This window comes from Schistocerca nitens, chromosome 1, assembly GCF_023898315.1.
Source record: "Schistocerca nitens isolate TAMUIC-IGC-003100 chromosome 1, iqSchNite1.1, whole genome shotgun sequence".
Taxonomy (NCBI): domain Eukaryota; kingdom Metazoa; phylum Arthropoda; class Insecta; order Orthoptera; family Acrididae; genus Schistocerca; species Schistocerca nitens.
The window spans coordinates 1,216,680,336-1,216,697,266 of record NC_064614.1 but is presented as its reverse complement, the minus strand read 5'-3'; the positions used below and the strand labels follow the sequence as shown (position 1 = coordinate 1,216,697,266).

Here is a 16,931-nt window from a genome sequence, read left to right as displayed (position 1 = left end):
CGCTATACAGTAATTTTTTATTTTGTTTGTATAGCGGTATGCATTTCTCATTTTTAACAATGCATCTTCAGTGGGCGTCCTGGAAAATTCCATGACTTTTTTCGTTATCACTCATTGGTTACAGATTTAAATACAGTCCATGAAAGTTTTTTATAAAAAAATGAGAAGGTACTTAATAAAGCTGTTTGAAAGCCATGCGGATTTTTCTCATATAGAAAACTGGTTTAAAGCCTTTACTTTTCCGTGTAGTCACTGTGCATTTGTATCATAACATTTCAACAGCTATGTTTAGAGTGTCATTAGTTTTTGTAAGTGTTGCCAATTTTCCCGCTTATTCATTTCATTAATTTTTTCTGACTGTATGTCCATGTTTGGTTTTTTAATTTTTTTAATTTTTAATTTTACTTTATTTATTTTTATACTTAGGGGACGAATAGGATTTGTGACCACAAATTCTATTCCCCCCTTAAGCGAAAAAATAAAAAAAAATTCATACAACCAGCCTGCAGAGGCAAACTGAGAAACCATCCTTACTCGCACTCCACGTACCGCTCAGCGGCGCGTAATTCAAAAACATTGTATCGGAAAAGATTCATGCTTAATACCCTCGATTCAAGTTTGACGTCAGGTACCTTCACTATGTATTGTACGTGGCTTGATAAGTATAGATTAGAGGGTTTCTTACCATTTTACTTTAATGCTTTATATTACGCTACAGAGTTTGTATATAGAGTGGCGAATCGTCAGATGGCCGTCTTGTTTGTTCCAGACCACACGATATGTACAATTAGGTAGCGTAGCAAAGTGAAATGCAGTCGGCTATCGGCTATAACAGGATATCGATCCTCCAAGTGACACTAAGTCAGCACTTCTAGATTTATATTTTATACAAGGCTAAAGCGAATACCTGTGATACTGAACAATCTGTTGTGAAGCTGTTTTCAGGTCGGAAGAATGCAGATAATAATGAAATATTAGCCGTTTACTACAGTTTTCTTGATGATCCGAAAATAATGAGAATAAAAAAATGGCTCTGAGCACAATGGGACTAAACTTCTGACGTCATCAGTCCCCTGGAACTTAGAACTACTTAAACCTAACTAACCTAAGGACATAACACACATCCATACCCGAGGCAGGATTCGAATCATCGACCGTAGCGGTCGCGCGGTTCCAGACTGTAGCGCCTAGAACCGCTCGGCCACTCCGGCCGGCTAATGAGAATCGATCAGGCAAATTTTTATTTGTTTTATGTGAGATGTTCATAAGCCATTTCAGTTCTTTTCTGGGATGTTCATTGCTGAGGTTAGTGGCCTCAAAGCGTTGAATATCTATTTTTCATACCCAATTAATTTTCAGTTACTTATTGTGGACCTAATAGCTTTATCTTACACTGGGGAAAACCAGAAAATTTAGGGTCTCTAGTAAATATGTATCTAATTGTTATCTTATAATTTTAAATTATGCATTGTATTAACGTGATGACGTAGTGTGCCGGCCGCTGTGGCCGAGCGGTTCTAGGCGCTTCTGTCCGGAACCGTGCTGCTGCTACCGTCGCAGGCTCGAATCCTGCCTCTGGCACGGAAGTGTTGTGATGTCCTTAGTTAAGTTTAAGTAGTTCTAAGTCTAGGGGACTGATGACCTCAGCTGTTAAGTCCCATAGTGCTTACAGCCATTTGAACCATTTGACGTAGTGTGAATGTTATTATTATTATTATTATTGGGGAGGGAGGAGGTTGACGCTACATACGAAGCATAGTGTGTATGTACTGAGACAGCATAGCCTGTCTACACTGAGGTGACAAAAGTCATGGGACAGCGCTGTGCAAATATACAGGTGGCGGTAGTATCGCGTACACAACGTATAAAAGGGCAGTGCATTGGCGGAGCTGCCATTTGTACTCAAGTGATTCAGGTGAAAAGGTTTCCGACGTGATTATGGCCGCACGAGGGGAATTAACAGATTTGGAACGCGGAATGGTACTTGGAACTAGAGGAATGGGACATTCCACTTCGGAAATAGTTAGGGAATTCAATATTCCGAGATGCACGGTGTAAAGAAGGTGCCGAGAATATCAAATTTCAGGCATTACCTCTCATTACAGACAACGCCGTGGCCAATGGCCTTCACTCAACGTCCAACAGCAGCGGCGTTAGCGTAGAGTTGTCAGTGCTTACAGACAAGCAACACTGTGTGAAATAATCTTTGCTAACAGCACGACGTCGCCTGCAACGCCTCTCTTGGGCTCGTGAACATATCTTTTGGGCCCTGGACGACTGGAAAACTGTGGCCTGGTCAGATGAGCCCCGATTTCAGTTGGTAAGAGCTGATGGAAGGGTTCACGCGTGGCGCAGACTCCGTAAAGCCATGGACCCAATTTGTCAACAAGGTGGTACGCGAGTTAGTAGTAGCTCCATAATGGTGTGGCTGTGTTTACATGGAATGGACTGGGTCCCTTGGTCCAACTGAACCTATCATTGACTGGAAATGGTCATGTTCGGCTATTTGGAGACATTTGCACCCATTCAAGGACTTCATGTTCTCAAACAACCACTGAATTGTCGCAGGGCGACAACTGTTCGCTATTGGTTTGAAGAACGTTCTGGACAATTCGAGCGAATGATTTGGCCTCCCCATTCGAACGACAGGAATCCCACCGGACATTTATTGGACATAATAGAGACGTCAGATCGTGCACAAAGTCCTGCGACGGCAACACTTTCGCATTTATTGATGGCTACAGAGGAAGAACGACTCAATACTTCTGAAGGGACTTTCAGCGACTTGTTGACTGCATGCCACGCCGAGTTGCTGCATTACACAGGGAAAAAGGAGATCCGACACGGTATTAACAAGGGAACCTCCCCATCGCACCCCCCTCAGATTTAGTTATAAGTTGGCACAGGGATAGGCCTTGAAAAACTGAACACAGATCAATCGAAAAAACAGGAAGAAGTTGTGTGGAACTATGAAAAAAATAAGCAAAATATACAAACTGAGTAGTCCATGCGCAAGGTAGGCAACATCGAGGGAAGTGTTAGCTTACGAGCGCCGTGGTCCCGTGGTTAGCGTGAGCAGCTGTGGAACGACAGGTCCTTGGTTCAAATCTTCTCTTGGGTGAAAATTTTAATTTTTTATTTTCAGATAATTATCAAAGTTCAGGCACTCACACATAATCAACTTCGCTCTCCAAAATTCCAGGACATGTTCAGATTTGCTTGGACATATACAGAATTTGACGGTCTACGCACGGAAACATTTGAAAACGTAAAAAACATATGTTTTGACAGAGCACAGGGAAAACTGTGCGACTCTGAAACTGTTGCATTCATTTGATGCAGTTTATGTGACAAACTCTTATGTTATCATCACTTTTTTTGGAGTGATTATCACATCCACAGGAAAACCTAAATCGGGCAAGGTAGAAGAATCTTTTTACCCATTCGCCAAGTGTGCAAGTTAGGTGGGTCGACAACATATTCCTGTCATGTGACGCACATGCCGTCACCAGTGTCGTAAAGAATATATCAGACGTGTTTTTCTGTGGAGGAATCGGTTGACCTATGACCTTGCGATCAAATGTTTTCTATTCCTATTGGAGAGGCACGTCCTTTCGTCTACTAATCGCACGGTTTTGCGGTGCGGTCGCAAAACACAGACATTAAACTTATTACAGTGAACAGAGACGTCAATGAATGAACAGACAGATCGTAACTTTGCGAAAATAAAAAAAAGTAAAATTTTCACTCGAGGGAGGACTCGAACCAAGGACCTTTCGTTCCGCAGTTGCTCACTCTAACCACGAGACCACGGCGCTCACAAGCTATCATTGTCCTTTATGTTGCCTATCTTGCACATGGACTAATCAGTTTATATATTTTGCTTATTTTTTCATAGTTCCACACAACTTCTTCCTGTTTTCTCGATTGACCTGTGTTCAGTTTTTCAAGGCCTATCCACTGTGTCGATTTATAACTAAATCTGAGGGGGGTGCGATGGGGAGGTTCCCTTGTAAGAGATATCCCATGATCTCTGACACCTCAGTGTGTATGTAAGTGTGTCGCAGGCAGCTTCACAGGAAGAGCGATACTGAATCATTGAGGAGTCGTGATCCCCCTCCCGTTGTGCCTGTCCAACAACTGTGAAGTGCGTCGACAGTGGACATACCAAGGTGCATATAATACGCTGCCCATCAATCTACCTTTGAAGTGCAAGGGAAGGAACGACAAATGTGCTAATTACCAGGTAACAATACACAGGAAGGTGGTACCAGAAGCACGACTGTGCTTCATTTCAGTTACCAGCTTAAATTTCATACGTCTAAATCGTGACTTTCTTGCGACGTTGCGTTCAAAAGGAAATTGCTGATTTTCAGTGAGAGTAACATGTCTGTCCCGTAGAAGTCATTCTCCTTCTCAGGATAGTGTTCCTAATGATTGCCGGTCATAACTGAGATCTTGCACGACCAAATAAAATTAATATCTTGATAATGATAACTGCCTGTATTTAAATTCATTTTTTCTTTTGTTCATGTAGTGGAAGTTATCCAGCACTGAAGCAGTGAATTCTAAATTCGTGACAGGCGTATTACTACGAGTATTTGTTAGTGTACGAGACCTGTCGCATTGACATAAATGAAATGTGGCTCTTTGCTTTTACTAATGTCCAATTATTTGTATGTGTTGTACGACTGCGTGTCAGAATGAAGGTGAACATAGCGATATGAACAGAACCGAGCCGCGCGGGATTAGCCGAGCGGTCTTAAAGAGCTGCAGTCATGGACTGTGCGGCTGGTTCCGGTGGAGGTTCGAGTCCTCCCTCGGGCATGGGTGTGTGTGTTTGTCGTTAGCATAATTTAGGTTAAGTAGTGTGTAAGCTTAGGGACTGATGACCTTAGCAGTTAAGTCCCATATGATTTCACAGACATTTGAACATTTTTGAACGGAACTGAATGAGATTTCTCTTTTCACTTGATCTTGTCTCTATTCAAAACTGTTGCCTGAAATCCGCCCTGCCTGTTGTCGTTAGTACCTTTAATTGTTTGTGCTCAGTTAAAGATGAAGTTTTTAAGCTCTTCGGACCATTTGAAAGTTCAATTATGGGAACTTTGTTAAATTTTTTCGCGCTATTCTTACGTAGTTTCATCGTTAAGATGACGCAGCTCGACAGGATAGTACGCACTTCATCTGTTCACACTGATAGCCTTTTATAACAGTTTCATAAAAGGTTTCAGACTTCGACATAGTATTTGGCGGCGCGTTAACAAAACAAACCTTACTGAAAGTGACGCACTTTGAGCGATCTTTGATACGATGCATCGCTGAAACTGTGTATTTTCGCAGTACACAAGTATAAATACCAAAGCCACAAAATATGGCATGTTACCTTCGCAGACACTGAAACTAACATGGCAGGTGCACGTTTTTATTCTGTCAGCCAATCGCAGGAAAGAACACCAAAAATCAGATGACACGATATATAACTGATGTTGTGGTGAGGTGGGACCTAATACAACAGCTATTTGGATCCAGCAATTTAAATTTTTCTTATCTTCGTAGAGTTTCTAGAAAGCCAACAACCCAATGACTTAAACGCCTTTCCCATTGATGTGTCGACAGAAGTGCCGACACAGTGTGATTTGAGGGGACCGCAATGCACGCTATAAACACACGAAGGATGGCGTGAAGGTCTGAAACAGGATACGTAATGAGTGCTATAAAGAAAAGTACGTAGCTGCTGGAATACTTAACTTTAATCCATCATTTGTATACATCGCTCTTGATGAGACATGCTTCATACGATAACTATCAATTGCTATGTAATGCTAATGGCGCCTTGCTAGGTCGTAGCCATTGACTTAGCTGAAGGCTATTCTAACTATCTGCTCTGCAAATGAGCGAGGCTTCGTCAGTGTCCATTGCTAGCTAAGTCGTCCGTACAACTGGGGCGAGTGCTAGTAAGTCTCTCGAGACCTGCCGTGTGGTGGCGCTCGGTCTGCGATCACTGACAGTGGCGACACGCGGGTCCGACATGTACTAATGGACCGCGGCCGATTTAAAGCTACCACCTAGCAAGTGGTCTTGCGTCTGGCGGTGACACCACATTCCTCCCCCGCAAATCGGCGAACGGTCGTGTTATAAGGCTTCCGCCCGCCGTGGGGAGGACCCCATGTTGACGTAGGCGATGAGGTGGGGAGCCTAACAACAGGCGAGGCTGTGCCACCCGCACCCTGCCATTCGGTCCGATGGGAGCTAGGAAACGCCTAGTCCAGGGTGCACGTCAACATGCGGTGTATGCGCCCGTAGAGAGACAGGAGGGGCCGAAGGGTCGACCTCCATTGCGTCGGGGTACCCGACGCGCGAAGACGACATCTGGTCCGGAGCCGGCAAGAGTTCCAAGTCTGAGGACAGCTGGTCACGGGAAGCGATCGGCGGCGCGTGACCCAGGGAGGCGCCCGGCGGCAGCAGGAAAGCGTCCACTGCGGGCGGCGGCGGGAGGACCGGCGGCGGCGGTGGCACGTCGCCATGGGGCAAAATGGAAGGCAGCATCGGTAACACCTGGGGATGAGGCGAGCCAGTAGATGGGTCCCCAGGGCGCTGACCGGACGGCACCGTCGCTGAAAGCAGACGGGGAGCGGCAGAACCCAGGCGACGACAGAGGCGCAGCTGATTGAGATGCCGACGCACCTCACCAGAGGCCCCCAAAACCAAATACATAGCGCGGCCGAGGCAGCGAAGAATGCGCCCCGCGAGCCAACGCTGTGAACCGCGATGGTTGCGATAATAGACAACGTCGCCTGGAGCGAAAGCAGGTGTCTGCCGCTGCACAAGAACCTGATGCGGCGGATGCAGCAAAGACATCAAGGTTCGATGAGGACGACCGTGCAACAACTCAGCCGGCGAGCGACCATCTCGGGGCTGAGAGCGATACGAAGACAAAAAGAGCAACAACGCGTCCTCCCGAGAATGCGAGTCTTTCAACTTCAACATCTGTGACTTGAAAGTCCGGACCAATCGTTCAGCGGCACCGTTCGACTGAGGCGAAAACGGCGCGGATGTCAGATGTTGAATACCATTGGCCGTGCAGAATGACTGAAATTCCGCGGACATGAATTGAGGGCCATTGTCGGAAACAATAGTCTGTGGAAGACCTTCAATGCAAAATATAGCGGATAACACTTGGATGGTGACAGATGACGTCGTGGAAGACATCCGGACAACAAAAGGAAAATTACTGAAGGAATCGACTAGAACCAACCATCGAGCATTCCAGAAGGGACCAACAAAATCGATGTGCAAGCGTTGCCAAGGGGAAGTGGCTTTCGGCCATGCAAAGAATTTCCGCGGTGGTGCGGATTGTTGTTCGGCACACGCCATGCAAGAAGAGCACATATGCGTAATCGCAGCATCGATTCCGAACCAAGTACAGTGCTGACGAGCAAGTTGTTTTGTTCGCACTATACTCCAATGTCCTCGGTGAAGAAGCCGTAAGACAGAGGACTGTAACGAACATGGGACCACAACTCTGGACTGACCATTATCAGAACGCAACAACAAAACACCACGTCGTACAAAAAGTCTCTCCCTGTGAGCAAAAAATCGGCGAACCAACGGATCCTCGATCCGTGACTTTGACTAGGGCCATTGCGTAGCAACAAAACGCAAAACGGTAGCAAGGACAGGGTCAGCAGCTGTGGCGGTAGCCACACGACGAAAATCAATTGGAAACGATTCGACCACGTCATCGGTTTCCGAATCAATGAACATGCAAGCAAGTTCGGAAGAATCGAATGCTCTATCCTCAGCAACAGGCAAACGGGACAACGCATCAGCGTTGCCGTGCTTAGCAGTGGACCGATACAAGATATCGTAGCGGTACTGCGAGAGGAAAATTGACCAGCAAATGAATTTCTGCGCTGTACGTGGAGGTACAGGCTTGTTCGGATGAAAAAGCGATGTCAAAGGTTTGTGGTCCGTGATGATGGTAAAGTGACGACCATACAAGAAATCATGGAACTTAGTAACACCAAATACGAGAGCCAAAGCTTCTTTCTCTATCTGTGAATAATTTCTTTGCGCTGACGAGAGCAATTTGGACGCAAAGGCAATAGGGCGATCATGCGATCCATCTTTGTGCGCAAGCACAGCACCGATCCCGAAATCCGATGCATCTAGCATCAACAAAAGGGGTTTCTGGGGATCGAATGGCGTAAGGCAAGTATTAGAAAGCAACGCCGATTTCAACTGGCGAAAGGCGCGTTCGCATTCCATCGTCCAGACGAACGGAACACCTTTACGGCGTAAGCGATGAAGCGGAGCTGAAAGAGAAGAGGCATTGCGCACATTCAATCACACCTTGTGATCCCAAATCGTGTAATGTTCTTGCTACCTCATCACGCAGTGCGTGGGGAACAATGCAAGCTCTGAAAAATTTCGGTTGCGCATTGACTTTCAGTTCCAAATGTGCTTTATAGTTCTTAGCGCAACCAAGGCCTGGTGCAAAAATGTCTGCAAATTCGTCACATAGACTAGAAACAGTGGCTGAAGGCACAGTCTGGTTCACTGAGAGGACCTGATTGACTATTGACAAGTTAAACAACTGAAATAAATCTAAACCAAACAAGTTCACTGCAGTAAAAGAACGAATAACGTAAAATGACACCAGTTTTGTTTGTCCCTTGTATGTTGCAAGAAGGCTGCACTGTCCTAACACAGGGATAGGCTGTCCTGAATAACTAGTGAGCTGAACATTTGCAGCACACAACGGAGGTGTGCCCAGTTGTTTGTACGTGTCGTGATTGATCAATGAAACTGCAGCTCCGGTATCGAGCTGGAATGGGATCACTTTGCCTTCAAGGTCCAAGTCTACAAAAAGTTTATTGTCCTGCTGACGACAAGAGCGACTGTCTCGTGCAATTTGAACTGATACAGGTACAGAAGCACTTGCGACCTGACGAGATTTCCGGCGACGTCAACGTTCACTTTTTGTGGGACGAACACAGTCACTGTTAGAGAAAGTGGCACTGGACGGAGTGGAATTAACTACATGAATGTCCATGGGCGAAGGTCCACGAGCCTGAGTGTCCTTGGTTCGATTCCGGCGTGAAGCAAAGGGCCTGGAATGGTTGTGATTGTCTGTTCGAAGCTTTTTCTGGTAAACACTTTGAACATGTCCTTTCTTATTACAGTAAAAGCAAATAGCTTGGCGTGACAGGTAATGTTCACGCGAATGTCTAGTCGCACACCGCGGGCAAGATTTTAGAACTGCATTGGCATGCTTACGCGGCACACGTGGAGAGCTAGGCGGCAGCAGCGCGGACGAGCGCGAGGGCTGGTTATCGTTCCGTGCAGCGCGCCCGGTGGGCCGGTTAATGTGACACACGGCTGGTGAAGGTTCAAATGATTCCTGTGCAAAGTCAAGTGTGTCTTGCCTATCTACGAGGGTCAGTCAAAAAGTAATGCCTCCTATTTTTTTTCTACGTTTAATTGTCAGGAAATTTAAATGCAATTACATAGGTTGAAAACCACAACATTGAGGATCATTTTGTCATTTTTCAATGTAATCTCCGCCCATCTCTACAGTTTTGGTCCATCTTTGAACAAGGGCATGTATCCCAGCACGGTAAAAATCACAGCTCTGCTTCCTAAGCCATTGACACACGGATGTTTTGACGGCCTCCTCATCTTCAAAATGAATCCCACAATGAGCTTCTTTTAGTGGCCCGAACAGATGGAAGTCTGATGGTGCCAGGTCAGGGCTGTATGGGGGATGAGGCAAAACTTCCCATCCAATTTTGACAATCTCATCAGAGGTGTGACGACTGGTGTGTGGTCTTGCATTGTCATGCAAAAGAAGAACATCTGCCATTGATTTTGTTGGGCGAACTCGCTGAAGACGTGCTTTAAGTTTTTTGAGGGTTGTGACGTATTGAACAGAATTTATTGTGCATCCCTGCTCCAAAAAATCAACCAGAATCACACCCTCTGTATCCCAGAAAACTGTTGCCATAACTTTCCCTGCCGATCGCACAGTTTTGAATTTTTTCTTCCTCGGCGAGCTTGTGTGACGCCACTCCATTGACTGCCTCTTTGATTCGGGTTCAAAAAAATGCACCCATGTTTCGTCCCCGGTCACAATTTTTTTCAGAAACTCATCTCCCTCCAAACGGAAGCGCTGCAAGTGTTGGGAGGCTATTGTTTTCCTTGCCTCTTTATTCTGATCGGTTAACATTCTTGGAACCCACCGTGCACAAACTTTTGAGTACCCCAATTGTTTAATAATCGTGATCACACTGCCTTTACTAAGAGAAATAATGCGACACACTTCATCTGCAGTCACCCGACGGTCACCACGAATGATGTCATCAACTTGCTGAATGTTGTATGGAGTCACTGCACTCACCGGCCTGCCGCTCCGCTTTTCGTCAGTCAACGGTGTTTGCCCTTCAGCTTCCTTACAACGACGAACCCATCGTCTAACAGTGCTGACATCCACTGTCACAACACCATACACCTTCTTCAGTCTTTCATGAATGCGTATGGGCGTTTCACCTTCTGCATTCAAGAATTCAATCACACAACGCTGTCTCAAACGAACATCGATGTCGGCCATCTTACAAACTTCTGCTGTGCTGCCACCTGTTGACACAGAAAGTTACTACTGCAGTGGACTGCAGAAGGTTTGAGGAATGGCGCCAAATTCAAATTTTTCACTTAACTTAATTTCTTTAAGTAGAAAAAAAATGGGAGGCATTACTTTTTGACCGACCCTCGTAATATGTCTATCACTTGTTGAAGGGAGGGATTAACTAGTTTTAAAATTTGCTCCCGTATACGAACATCTGAAACGTTCTGTGCAATTGCATCACGTACCATTGTATGTGAATAAGGAAGTCCACATTCACACTCAAAAGCACAATCCCTAGTAAGGCCTTGCAATGTTGCAACCCACTCCCTATTAGTCTGACCGGCCGTACGTTTTGTACGAAAGAATGTATACCTTTGTGCAACGACATTGACTGTTTCTTTGAAATAGGCATCTAATGCCGACAAAATTTCTTCGTAGGACAGAGTTGCTACGTCGCGTCGAGGAAACAATTTCACTATCACACAGTATGTCTGCACCCCGACACACGACAAGAAGTGAGGCTGCCGCTCATTACCTTGAATTCTGTAGGCGGCGAGATGAAATCCAAATTGGCGTGACCACTCCGTCCATGTTTCCATTGCCGGGTCAAATGGCCGGAACGGGGGTGCAACAGCATGTTGTGGCTGCAGTAGCGGTGAAGCGGCAGCTGCCGCATCGTTTTGCAGTGCAGGTTGACCCTGAACGAGCTGTCCAAAGGCATCCAATAACGCCTGCGTCTGCTGATTCTGCAAGCGATAAAATTCTGACAGTACATCTGGCGAAGCCATGACACAAGTAAATTAGTGCAATACGAACGCGAAATCCTCTTTTAAGCCTCGTCGCCATATGATGTGTCGACAGAAGTGCCGACACAGTGTGATTTGAGGGGACCGCAATGCACGCTATAAACACACGAAGGATGGCGTGAAGGTCTGAAACAGGATACGTAATGGTTGGTTGGTTGGTTTTTTGGGGAAGGAGACCAGACAGCGTGGTCATCGGTCTCATCGAATTAGGGAAGGATGGGGAAGGAAGTCGGCCGTGCCCTTTCAGAGGAACCATCCCGGCATTTTCCTGGAGTGATTTAGGGAAATCACGGAAAACCTAAATCAGGATGGCCGGACGCGGGATTGAACCGTCGTCCTCCCGAATGCGAGTAATGAATGCTATAAAGAAAAGTACGTAGCTGCTGGAATACTTAACTTTAATCCATCATTTGTATACATCGCTCTTGATGAGACATGCTTCATACGATAACTATCAATTGCTATGTAATGCTAATGGCGCCTTGCTAGGTCGTAGCCATTGACTTAGCTGAAGTCTATTCTAACTATCGGCTCTGCAAATGAGCGAGGCTTCGTCAGTGTGCATCGCTAGCTACGTCGTCCGTACAACTGGGGCGAGTGCTAGTCCGTCTCTCGAGACCTGCCGTGTGGTGGCGCTCGGTCTGCGATCACTGACAGTGGCGACACGTGGGTCCGACATGTACTAATGGACCGCGGCCGATTTAAAGCTACCACCTAGCAAGTGTGGTGTCTGGCGGTGACACCACACCCATCATCCGGCATATATAACGTACACCAGAACAAATCAAGTTATTATCAGGACGGAGTTTAAATTCCCGAATCACGGTTACTGTGTGACTATCATTAATGTAATGTTCCGTCTTTATCACAGTTTATTTTCACTGGCTACACAACTTTAATGAGTTTCGACCAAAGTCATTATCAGTAATCTATCAGATAGAAAACAAATGAGAAGTAGTTTTATAAGGCTAAAGCTCGTACTTTAACATGTTGTTGTTGTGGTCTTCAGTCCTGAGACTGGTTTGATGCAGCTCTCCATGTAGTAAAGCTGCATGCCCTCGGGAAAAATTACGGTTGTAGTTTCCCCTTGCTTTCAGCCGTTTACTTTAACATATAAGTAGAAAATAAAAGTTGGACATACCACATTAAAAGGACATAAACACACAATATTTCGTCAATATTATTATGGTATAGAACGTACTGTAGACTAGTGCTATGTTTTTGGCGAAATAGTCTGCCTTTGATACAGCAGACTATATGCCTAATACCATATTTTTAGAGTTACGTTCGAACATTAATGCTGAAAGAGTACTGACCTAGCACAGCTTTAAGACAGGTTGCCTCACAAAACAGCCAGCACTTTCCTTGTTATGTATTCCACAGCATGCACCCGTGGGCCCTTAACCCTGTCATTTCTGGTAACTCGATTGAGCTTCCACATTCTAATCACAAGATCCAGTCCCACGTCTATTCCTAATTTGACGTACAGCCTACGTTATATGGACTCCTGTCTTTCTTGGGCTACATTTCTGCAATATACTGTATGTAAACTCCTATGGCATTTTACTCTCATCATAACTAAACAGAGCGTCCCAGGAGGCATGGCCAATATTCAGGGTTACAATGGGTTTAAGCAAAAAGCTTCATTTGAGCATATGCCCAATTCAGAAAGGTTTCCGAGATAAGACAAATTCAGTGTACATTGCTACTCATTTCCTGTATTAATCAATACATTGTCAGGTTTACACATGTACAACAGTTACTAAACATTACAACATGCGTTTTACAAAGTATTACTGTTCTGAAAACTCTGGTAAGTACTCTACAATCAGGAATTTGACGTGTCTGAAAACACCAACGATATTCCTCTACTGCAGCAGGAGCACTACCATCACAGAAACCGCAAAAATACACCATGTCTGCGTATTCTTCACTAGCGTAGATGTGGGACTTTTAGACAGCGCATGAACAAACCCATTTAACGGATGCTTCTCCCTGATACACTCTCAATTGCTCAGACTACTTCACTCACAACACACCACGGACAAATGCACGTTCAGTGGGCTAGCTTCAAGCAGAAATACATCCCGAGCAAAGAGATTGAAATCAACGAGATTGACTGGACTAGAATAAGACATCAAAGAGATTGGGACTCATAAGGTAGCACGCCACTAGCCAAAAACGAATGTACATAACATGCTTTCTATCTCTGAAACCATTCAGAATGTGAAGTTTTTGCCCCAAATGAGCGTTTCTGTCGTATCCCTGCATATTGAACATTTCTCCTGGGACACCGTGTATAAAATGAACACTATGACTACCACATCAAGCCAGCACTTAACGAACGACACACAATCCACAGCATTCGCCTACATGGCGGACGTAAAATCGTTTCAGCAGCGGCAACTCACAATGTAGAAACTATCAGCTGCACCATTATCATCACATTTTTACTTTCTTCTAGAAAATTTCATGTTTATTTTTTCATCTGTGACTTTTTGTGGTGATGTCTCGTATAAAAAACATTTTTATTGTGCCCACAGGATGTGTAGAGCTGCAGACACCTCTCGGCACCCTCCGATCGGATGCTAATCTTGTGGTCTCGGTAAGTACTAGCCATAATTCACTGTTTTAAGTGTTCTTCTGTTTCGTTAGTAAGATATCGTAATTACTGCAAAGGCAGTAGCACAGTAAGCGTAAAATTGGGTCGCAGCCCAAACTTCTCTCCTGTACAGCCGAGTAAAACACACTAGTTAAAATAGTGAAGTTTTATTTTGGACGAAACATGGTTGAAATATACTTTCAGATATCCTGATCTAAGTTTTTCGCAGCTTTTCTGAATCATTTCGGATGAACGCTGAGATGCGTTATTCTAAAACGTCAACCCCGATTTTGTTTTATTTATATGTTTAAGCACTTATTTTCTCTCGTTCATCCATTCCCAATTCCTCTGTGAGAAAACTCTACAATATGCTTAATACATAAGCAGGATAATGATAGTAGTAGATGTATTGATGACTATAATGAATTTCAGAAATTAATGCCTTATTAATGTTGTGTTAAGTGATTTCCTAATTATGTTCTTGTTGAATGTGAGTAGTGACATTTGACAGAAATGTATGGCAGCAGCACAGAATGAATGTGGAGAAGAAATTGACTTGCCAGACGAAGAGCGGGAATTAATGGGATGACGTTAGCAGAGGAAATGAAAGTAAAAAAAAAAAAAAAGGAAAAAAAACAGAAATAGAGAGAGACGTGAAAAGCGTGGATGCTGTTGACAGTGTGACAGAGGTAGTGATGCACTGTTGGACAGAAGGAAAACAGCAGGGATATACTGAGAAGGATTCTGTGCCTTGCTCAATTCGATCTGGTTGTATCTGTGCTTATTCACCTTGACGTCGATGTTAAGTCAGTTCTTCCGACTGAGAATCACTGTAGGAATATTCTCTACTGGGATGTATTCCGGTTTAGTCTACAAAGTGACGTATTTTGATTTCAATCGTGTCGGTGGAAGAAACTGGCATCGCTAGAATTCGGCCACGCAAGAAGAAGGGCAAATGACGGGCGTATTCTGTTTATTGTACTCCAGCGTGATAGATTAAATATAAAAATCATTCCAATTTCAGAGCTAGCAGAGAAGATCTTGTCCATTGTGATCGATTTTAATATCACCTCTAAATAGGTCCTACCAAATCAGTGTGAAAGGCTTCAGAAGTTAGCCACTATTTTTGTGTTGAGTCCTTGTCGCCAAATGTGGGGTCTTGCCCACTCGCCTCGTTAGGGCGCCTAAAAGGATTCTGTGTTCTCGGAATGCTGTACAACAATTCAAGCAAATAACATTAACAGTTATTTCAATAAAGCAGATTGGCAATACTTAACCTCGAAATAACAACGGTGTCGCAAGCTATGGGCGACATGCAACATAAATCAGAACCCTTGCTACAGTCAGTGTTCATGCAAGTTTGACACACAGTTTGTGGGTCACTAATAGCTGTTCTCGCAGCACTCTCTGCTAGGCCGTTCTAATACTCTGCGCTTGCATTCACTACTGACAGAGGTCGTTCCTGTCGTGGCGCGGTCCTTGTTGTCGCCTCACCGCCTTCTCTAATCTAGCGTTCTTCCTTTTCGTTCTGACGCTTGTGGTTACGCCAGAACATTTTGTAATTGGTTACTACATGTAAAGAGAGCTGTCATTCCATACACTAACTGGGAATTCTGTTCAAGTCTTTCTGAATTTCCTTAAGACCGTCCAGAAATGATACTTTTCTGTGTACAGCATTGCCGCCAACGAACTCGTGTATATTAAGATCATTTACAGTTTCATAACGCTTCCTTATGGTAGGCCCTACACCATATGTTACTTTCGTTATGTTGAACATTCACGTCCAGGTAAATTATAAACTCATTTTATTCTTGAAACTACTCCATGTGATCATTTCCTGGATCGACAATGCGGTACTCTCTCAAACGCCCTTCTGAAATTTAGGCTGCACGCCCGAAATTTTATGGAATACGTGTAACCTTTTCGACTGTCAACAATAAACTAAATATTCAAGTAGCTGAAAATGCAAGCATACGCCAGTAACATGTGTACCAATAAAATGAAAAAAAAAAAAATAAGAATCGGACGAATAAACGCCACGAAATTAAAATTTGCCATTTCTTTTTGATCGCACCTAGTATGTTCTTTGAGTCCGCAACACATGCTTTGCACGGGAACTTGAGGTGAGAAAGTGGTGATGGTATACAAAAGCGCGTTGTACACAGTCGTGGAAGCAGAGGTGTGAGTGCAGCTGTTGTTGGTGTCGCAGGTGCCGGCGGGCCAGGCGACGGCGCTGTCTCAGCACCACCTGCAGCTGGTGGCCGCAGGCGCCGCGCCGCAGGACGTGCTGTTCCACGTGCAGCGGCCGCTGCCGCCCGACGAGGGGCGCCTGCTGCACGCCGACCGCCCGCTCGCCCCGGTAAGTTTTACCTGCCACCGAGGTTACGCCCCGCACCAGCAACTCTCTCCTCACAATCGACTGCCCGTGGTGGGTGCGCGTTACACGCCTGAGTGCAACTCAGTACTCAACCACGTCGCGAATGGGTGTCGTACGGCAATGTATGTACACTGAAGATTAGATTAGATTAGATTAGTTTTTCGTTCCATAGATCCGTGCTGAGGAGATCCTCGTGGATGTGGAACATGTCATTTTACAAAAAAAAAAAAGCTGAAATAACGATACTAATAGTATGAATATATACAATACATCATTTGTTTGGATTAAAAAATTCGTCAGTGCAGTAGAAGGAGTTGGCCACTAGTAGGTCTTTCAGGCTACTTTTACACTGATCTTTATTTGTAACTAAATTTTTTATGTTTGCTGGCATATGATTGAAGATAAGTGTTCCTGAGTAGTGGACCCCTTTTTGAACTAAAGTAAGTGCTTTTAAGTCCTTGTGCAGATCATTTTTGTTCCTGGTATTGTATGTATGAACTGAGCTGTTTGTTGGAAAAA

At 44.7% G+C, this 16,931-nt stretch overlaps 1 protein-coding gene across 1 annotated transcript in view; it reads left to right on the top strand.

Annotated features, from left to right (window-relative positions):
* The window catches only part of LOC126201327 (extracellular matrix organizing protein FRAS1-like), a 422,703-nt gene that overhangs the window by 198,081 nt on the left and 207,691 nt on the right, over positions 1 to 16,931 (top strand). Inside the window, exons 3-4 of the mRNA XM_049936776.1 lie at positions 13,977 to 14,038; positions 16,245 to 16,394. Coding sequence (XP_049792733.1) covers positions 13,977 to 14,038; positions 16,245 to 16,394 — 212 coding nt within the window. The remainder of the gene's footprint in view (positions 1 to 13,976; positions 14,039 to 16,244; positions 16,395 to 16,931) is intronic.